Raw genomic sequence first — 7,711 nt, forward strand, 5'->3', positions numbered from 1 at the left:
TATATTTTTATGTTACCAAGATTACTATATACTGACATTTATATGTTGTTGTAAGTCATCTAAACGCAATACTGTTAGTGGAACTAAAAACGCGTCTTTAAGTTTCAGTGCTCATCAAGTAACTATTTTCTCCGGTCCAAAATAAGTGATTTTTTGACCTTTTTTTTGTGATACAAAATAAGTGATTTTTTCAAATTTCAAGAATGAATTAATTATTTTTTTCCTACATTGCCCTTGGAGTAAATATTGTTGGAGTATGTGTTTGGAGTGTTTATGTGAAGAGAGAGTAAAGGTTAATATGATCAATTTTATTGCTAATTGATGCTAAAAGATGGATTTCTTAATATGTGAAAACAGCTAAAAAATCACTTATTTTGAACCAGAGGAGTACTGTATACGCCTTAAGTTTCAGTGCTCATCAAGTAACAACATAAGTTTCGTTTATTCCTTATAGGACTAGGACTAGGTTATTCCAACGTTAAATAGGCCCTAATTAAACCAAAAAATCATAAGTTCATTCTTTAATTGAGCTTCTCAAACACTATTGATCACTCTCGCTCTGTCTCTCTCTCTAAGCTCGGAGAATCTCACACATAGAACAGAGGATTGTAAAGGTCAGTAATGGATACTGATGTGTTACAACGGAGGCTGATGGATCGTCGTCGTCCTTCACAACATACTACTAAAAAATTAGTAGTATGTAAACATTGGATGGCTGGCAATTGTAATAGGTTTACATGTCAATTTCTACATAGTAGAGAATTAGTGGAACCATCATGGCCAAAGCAGCAGCAGCAGCAACATGCGAAGCGGTTTTCCGATAATCATAATCCGAAGAAGAAGAAGTACAACAATAATACATGGCGAAGGAGTAGTTCTACTACAACTACTACTGCGGCTGGTGGTGGTGGAGTAGTTGTGAGGAATAATAATAAGGCGGAGAAAGCTGTTTGTAAATATTGGGTTAAAGAGAAGTGTACCTATGGAAACAGCTGTAAGAATTTGCATTCTTGGGCTACAGGGAATTGTTTCACATTGTTAGCGCAACTCCAAGGGCACGAAAAAGTTGTTACAGGGATTGCTCTGCCTTCAGGTTCTGATAAGCTTTATTCGGGGAGCACGGACAAGACTGTGCGATTGTGGGATTGTCACACTGGAACAGATGCAGGGGTCATCAATTTAGATGGTGAAATTGGTTGTATGTTAACTGACGGGCCATGGATTTTTGTGGGGTTACCTAATTTTGTCAAAGCAAGAAACACTCAAACAGAAACTGTCCTTAGCCTTAATGGTCCAGTTGGACAAGTCTATGCTCTTGCCTTTGATGACAATGATCAGATGCTCCTTGCCGGTACAGAGGAGGGGCCGATATTAGCCTGGAGATTTCTTGATGGGAGTAATTTTGAACGAGCTGCAACATTGACAGGACACACACATCACGTGGTATCGTTGTTTGCTGGAGCAGGCAATAGATTGTATTCGGGTTCCATGGACAAGTCAATAAGAGTATGGAGCCTTGAAACTTTTCAGTGTCTACAAGTATTGACAGATCATACAAGTACAGTTATGTCTGTTCTTTGTTGGGAAGACTTCCTTTTATCGTGTTCATTGGACAAAACAATAAAGGTCTGGGCTGCTAATGAGAGCGGGAATTTGGAGGTTACATATACTCATCAAGAGGAAAGTTGTGTGCTGACTCTATGTGGAGTGCATGATTCATAAGCAAAGCCTGTGTTGCTGTGCTCTTGCAGTGACAATACTGTTCGCGTCTATGATTTGCCTTCCTTTTCGGAGAGGGGGAGAATATTTTCTAAGCAGGCTGTCCGGAGCATCGAGATTGGTCCTGGTGGTTTATTGTTTACTGGTGATGAATCAGGTCAGATTAGAGTCTGGAAGTGGTTAACTGATCATCAATCCAGCAGTACAGCTACAGCTTGAGATTGGGTAGCCGTATTTACAAAGAGACACTGTATTTTTTAGCACTACTGTCTTCTGTTTTTCTTTTCCTGTTGAGGAAATGTATGTACCAATTGCAAACAAATACCAGTTTTGATTTTTCAGAGGTAGTACCTCTTATATATAGCCTTGCCGTTTTGTTGCTTTAACTAGCATTGAGCTCTTAATTATTATTTTTATTCTTCTGGTTTTATACTTGTATTCATGTAAATCTAATCTAGAGGATACTGATGTCCGTCCTGTACTTTTTTTTTTGCACAGTTATGAATGTAGCTCATATAGTCTTATGTACTCTTGAATAAGTTCACTCATGTTATGCGTTTGTGTTCTTGGCCCACTTTGCTTGACGTTGGCACATACAATGGAACCGTAGATAGTTAAGTGAAATCCAATCCACGAAATAATTTGATGTAATAGAGGGAAGGTCAGAAGCGAGTTTACCTTGTTCACAGGTCGACCCCATAGCTGCAAGAAAAGGTGATCTTGTGCTATACTCCGTTAATCTCTTTCCTAGCTGGACACGCAAACTCCCATCGTGTCCCAGATTACATTCCGTGAACCGAAAGGGGCTCCAATCCCAAGTTTGGACGAATTCATTGTTGTAGTTGATCGTGATTTAGTTTCATGTCCTACACTTGTTTGCTTTGGTAATGGAAGCTTTTAGTTAGATGTTGCACTAATTATTTTGTACTGTATAACTAAGATCAATGGCTTTAAAGTAACATTGCAGGAAATTCTGCACTTGAAATATTCCACATTGTATGCTGACAATACTAATGGGTGTTGCAAATGAGATCCAATTAAGATACTTGAGAGTGGTCTAGGTGTTTTGAGGCAACACAGGGACTACATATTATTAATCTGGATAAAAGCAACATATACCATGTAAATGAGGTGGAATGATTAAACAGTCAATCAGTAACTTGGATGCCAACTTGGTCAATTTTCCACCGCTTATTTGGATATGCCTTTGGAGCAGCACACAAGTCAATTTTTTTATACTTTGGCAAGGAATTATAGAAAAGGTGGAGAAGAAACTAGCCACCATAAGAGATAATGCTTGTCTCTTAAAGATAGAGTGGTAAAAATAAAGAGTCTTGTTCTCTTACTCTCTACCTAAGCTTTGTAGTTCAGACTGATCTTTTATACAAGTCCAGCAACATCTCATTGTATGGCAAGTTAAATTAATAAAATATTTTGCCTACTTGTCAAAAAAAAAAAAAAAAAAGGTTCCAAATGTAAAGTGGAGAATAGGTAAGGAGAACCAGCAAGTGAACAGAATAAAAGTTAAAATAGGGGGGGACACAGATTTCTAGTGTTCAAAGAATACGTTATTAGTTTGGTCACATACATACATACATACTGTATATTGATACATTCCAAGTAAACAGACATGCCATTGGGCATTTCTAGAAGAGATCCAGTTGCTAGTCCTATATTCATGCCCAAGCTTATGTTCAAGGTGCACATTCCTGTTTCCATCTAACTTCAAAATTCATGGGGTCAGACTCCAATATCAATCACAGTATCAAAAATAAGGAACCTATACTCACAAAAGACAGAGGTACAGACGATGTTTAAAGATCAAAAGAATTATGGTTTCCAAGGAGCTGGTGGAGGAGGTGGAGTTGGGAACATCGGTGGTACTGCAGAGAATATTGTGTTCTTATCAACTCCGACGTCTCTATCTCCGGATAGAGCCACGAGAGCTGCAACTAAACCAGCATTTCCAGCAAGAGTAGGCTCTGTGTAATTGTAATTACTACGGACATCGTGGAAACCATCATGCTTGTCTGGTCCAGCAACCATGGCTCCAACAATAATATTCGGATTAACCTTAGATGAGTCCCTCCATTTCCATCCTCCTTTACAGTTATACTTGACCTTGTTTTTAGGAATTGATGCCCCTCTGTGGTGAACACGCTTAGGGTAGTGATTGCCAAAGCCAACGACATAACTCATTTTCCTGGGGTTCTTGCCAAGGATGTAGTCAATCTACAAAGTCAAAGAAACAACCAAGTTAAACCCAGAAATGGTTTACACCTTACAACAGAACTTGCTTATACCGTGTCTCTCATTATCTACACACTCTAGCAGTTAATTATCGTTCATTATTTGTCCCTACACCATATATGAGGCCAATCTAGCCCACTCATCCTCAGCACATGGTGCAATGAGAAATCAAGTTGATTATGGAATAGCATGTACCACAACCATTGACAAGATAGAGTAGAAGAGAAACCCGAGAGTAAGATAGGAGACTCTTACTAACTTAAAATTAGCAGAGTTTCATTACCTGGGTCTCGGCGAATCGACGCAGGACATCAGTGGAGTAGAAATTGGGTCCACAGTACCATCCAGGAGTGTCAGCAGCTTCAAGGTAGTCACTAAACAAGGTAGCCAGGAAAGCTGCATTGACTACATACTGAAGAGGTTGAGGCCTTCCATGGTTTAACTGGATTAGCCCTCCTGGATTGCCCAAAAGATTTGTTTCAGATTTTGAAATAAGAGCTTCAAATTACACAAACTTTACGTGCAAAACGGATAAAGCATGGTTACCTTTTGTGCGGTTAAAAGAAGTGAAGATTGGCAAGTAGGAGCACATGATTATGCTTGTCTGGTTGTGAAATGTCTTTAAAATTTCTTCATAAGGATATCCGGGACTCAAAAACAGTCTCATGCGGCTCAGTAACACCTGAAGAGAAAATGAAAAGCAGCATTTCAGCAAAATATTGAACCCTTTAAGAAATAAAACCTCCTAGTTTACAAGTCTCAAGAACAATAACTGGAAAAGAATATTAGAAGATAATTCAAGAATAGAAGAGGCGATGTTGACTTACTTGAGCTCCAGTGAGCTTGTTATCCCAGCTGAGCACACCATAATCAGGGCCTCCCCAAAAAGCACCAGCATGTTTGGCAAGACCAGGAGTGGTAGCAAGCTGAAGATATGAAGAATTTCCAGTAGCATAGTACAGCCAGGCTGCACCCCATATAAACTCATCCCAGTAACCAGTAGAATTGTAGAAGGTTTCAGCTTCATTGCCGACACTGTATCTACCACGCTGGTCTCTAGAAAATTTGAAGAGAGTTTTAGCACCATGTGCAAGTTTTTGTGAATAAGCCTTATTGTCCTTAAAAACAATGGAGGCAGAAGCCAGAGCAGCAGCCATCTCTGCAGCAAGGTCCGAGCAGCTGTGACATTCAGTCACGGGCCGATCGTAATCAATATCTTCTGGACGCACCCAACAATAGTGATCATTGGGATCAGTACTCCCTCCGGAAGTATCCCCTTTTCCAACCTATATAAATATAACAGAATTCGTCCAATGAGATCGAGTAGCCTAAGTAAGTTCAGTTTTGATCTCAAACACTGAAAATAAAATCACTGGCAGTCATTGATGCTGATTTACAAGAAGCAACCAGAATGAGACTTGGTGAAAGTTAAAAAAACAGCCAAGAGATTACAGTTGTCATGAGTGTGAGAAGTATAATGGAAATAATCACGATTCCTGACTCAAACGAACAATGCGGTGATAACGTGTTCCAGTTGAATGCTAATTACTGATGATAGAAGAAACTATAACTCTCTAGTTGAGAAAATTGTAATCTACACATTTACACAATGCAAAATAAATGATAGTTACCTGTGCAGCAATGCGGTCTATGGTATCAGCAGAGGAATTGAAGGTCTTCAGGAGATAGTCAGTACCCCACTTAATAATATCTTTAACATGAGCGAGCTCACCAGCAGCTTCATATTTTGCACTATACTCGATCACACTCCAACTTAACATGGTGAGAGCAAACGACTGAGGGAAATTAAATTTGATTGCATCTCCTGCATCATAATATCCCCCAACCAAATTTTTGAACATAGTTGAATCATCTGACTGGCCATCTTTTAAACATGAATTCCCCCTCCATGACACATTGTTGTGCTTCGGCAATTTTCCAGCTGTAAATACCAATAAAGGATTAACAAAAGAACTGAGCTACAACCACCAAAAAAGACCAAAAGATAGCATTCAAACACTAGAATTAAAAAATGAACCACTAAAATCCGTAAGAGTCTAATGTTACATCAGCTAACTCAAAATAATATTTTTGCATCTCAAATCAAGCAGCATCTAATGCAGTAATCTTCCAATCTTAAGTCAAAGGCCTTTGTTTATTAGCACGTAGAGCCATTCCACAGACAACATATAAAAATAATAGGAAAGATCATATTTTTTTTCATAAAATGACCTTGATCATCTTAACTAACCCAAAATTTGGGGAAAATAACTCAGTAAAAAATATTCCAGATTAAAGCAAACAAAACAAGAAGATTATTTCAGAGGACTACGGCATGCATCAATAAAATCACACCATTTTACACCTATTAATCAATCAAAAGCCAAATCCAGACAATAAGATCTAATATACAATGAGATGGTAAAGTAAAAATGACATTTTTAAGCACACGGATTGAAGAGTTTACCCCCCACCCCCCAAAAAAAGGAAACAATATATATAAACAGATTACTCACATTTCTGGGCATTGAAGAACATGAGGGCTTTATGGAGAGCGACGGTATAATTATCGGGTGGGGGATTGTGGTGTTTGTGTCTAGGTGCAAGCTTAACAATCATAGTAATGAATCCAGCTAAAAGCGCAGCGGCAAGAATACTGCCCACAGTCCACTTGAAAATCTTCCGACTCACAATAATACAACCAAGATCCACATACTTCTTCTTCTTTTGCTCCGTTGGACCCAACAACCAGCTTTGCTGTGTCTCGTCCAGATTTCTTGACAGCGCCGCCCTATCAAAATCCCCCAAGTTCCTGCTCCTGTCATCGTCTGTGGCTGAATCCGTGGCGTTGATTTCCAATGGCCCGCCCCATGGATCCCTACCGTACATACTCATTTTTGGGTACTCAATATAGAGCAGAAACAAGACACCCACAAACTCAAAACATGCAAATTTTGGATCTTTTTTATAAGATTCAGAAAATGCTGAACTGGGTTAGTCTTGATCGACTGTTTTTATCAGCTAAGGACTCGACTTTAGTTCAAGAATTGTATGTGGATTGAGAAGGGAGAGCGAAAAGGGGTATTATGGGGAAGGAGGAAGAGGAAAGTGGGATAAAAAATGTTGTGTCAACAATGGATATGAAGCTGTAATGGTGCTGTTTTTTGGGCTTTTTGATTGTATAAAATAATATTTTTATATTACTGGTACCGAACTCAAAAAAAAAAAAAAAAAAAAAAGTGTAGTAATGCAGAAGAAATAATATAGTGCTAGAAAAAAGTTGTACTACTACACTAGTTGATGACACTGACGAGACAGCTAATGGACAATGACACTCTGTCTAATTCCAATCCTTCTCTAATTGTGTTTTACTTTCTTACATGTGAGCTTGAATTTAGCCGTTAAATTGAATTTGTAGACATTTTTTTAGTATTTCAAATAATAATGAATTTCATTCTTCACAAATACAAAAATATTATTTATGGTCAAATATAGTTACTTTCTATTGTCCAGGTAAGAGTGTATAGGGTTAAATTTGGCTCATAACGCCCCCACGCCAAATGGGCACGTCCCTTATAATAAGGGCGATCCGACTGAGGACACGACCCAAGTTGGTGAAGAAGAAGTGACGTCGTTTAGTGCCTGGCCTTTTTACTGAGTAGACGCCACCAACTTTTGTACCTTTTTGATTATTTCGAGGGAGGTCTCCTACTATATAAAGGAGACCTCCACATTGTAATAG

At 38.6% G+C, this 7,711-nt stretch overlaps 1 protein-coding gene and 1 pseudogene across 1 annotated transcript; one reads left to right on the plus strand and one right to left on the minus strand.

The window, feature by feature from the left end:
* Positions 1-621: 621 nt before the first annotated feature.
* Positions 622-2,003, plus strand: LOC109219496 (annotated as a pseudogene).
* Positions 2,004-3,237: 1,234 nt separating this feature from the next.
* LOC109219497 (endoglucanase 25-like) lies at positions 3,238-7,141 on the minus strand. The gene is made up of 6 exons (XM_019383959.1): positions 6,486-7,141; positions 5,601-5,911; positions 4,797-5,255; positions 4,516-4,651; positions 4,253-4,425; positions 3,238-3,951 (listed from the first exon to the last, which is right to left on the minus strand). The coding sequence occupies exons 1-6, from the start codon at positions 6,862-6,864 to the stop codon at positions 3,550-3,552; spliced, it is 1,860 nt and encodes a 619-aa protein (XP_019239504.1). The 5' UTR covers positions 6,865-7,141; the 3' UTR covers positions 3,238-3,549.
* Between the last annotated feature and the right edge of the window lie 570 nt (positions 7,142-7,711).

This window comes from Nicotiana attenuata, unplaced genomic scaffold (assembly GCF_001879085.1).
Source record: "Nicotiana attenuata strain UT unplaced genomic scaffold, NIATTr2, whole genome shotgun sequence".
NCBI lineage: Eukaryota > Viridiplantae > Streptophyta > Magnoliopsida > Solanales > Solanaceae > Nicotiana > Nicotiana attenuata.

Bases quoted from the DNA above. Each gene is read 5' to 3' on its own strand.
- LOC109219497 (XM_019383959.1), bottom strand. From the start codon at position 6,864: ATGAGTATGTACGGTAGGGATCCATGGGGCGGGCCATTGGAAATCAAC. The intron at 5,912-6,485 runs GTGAGTAATCTG...TGGTATTTACAG, and splicing joins GTTCTTCAATGCCCAGAAAT to CTGGAAAATTGCCGAAGCAC. The intron at 5,256-5,600 runs GTAACTATCATT...ATATTTATATAG, and splicing joins TAGACCGCATTGCTGCACAG to GTTGGAAAAGGGGATACTTC.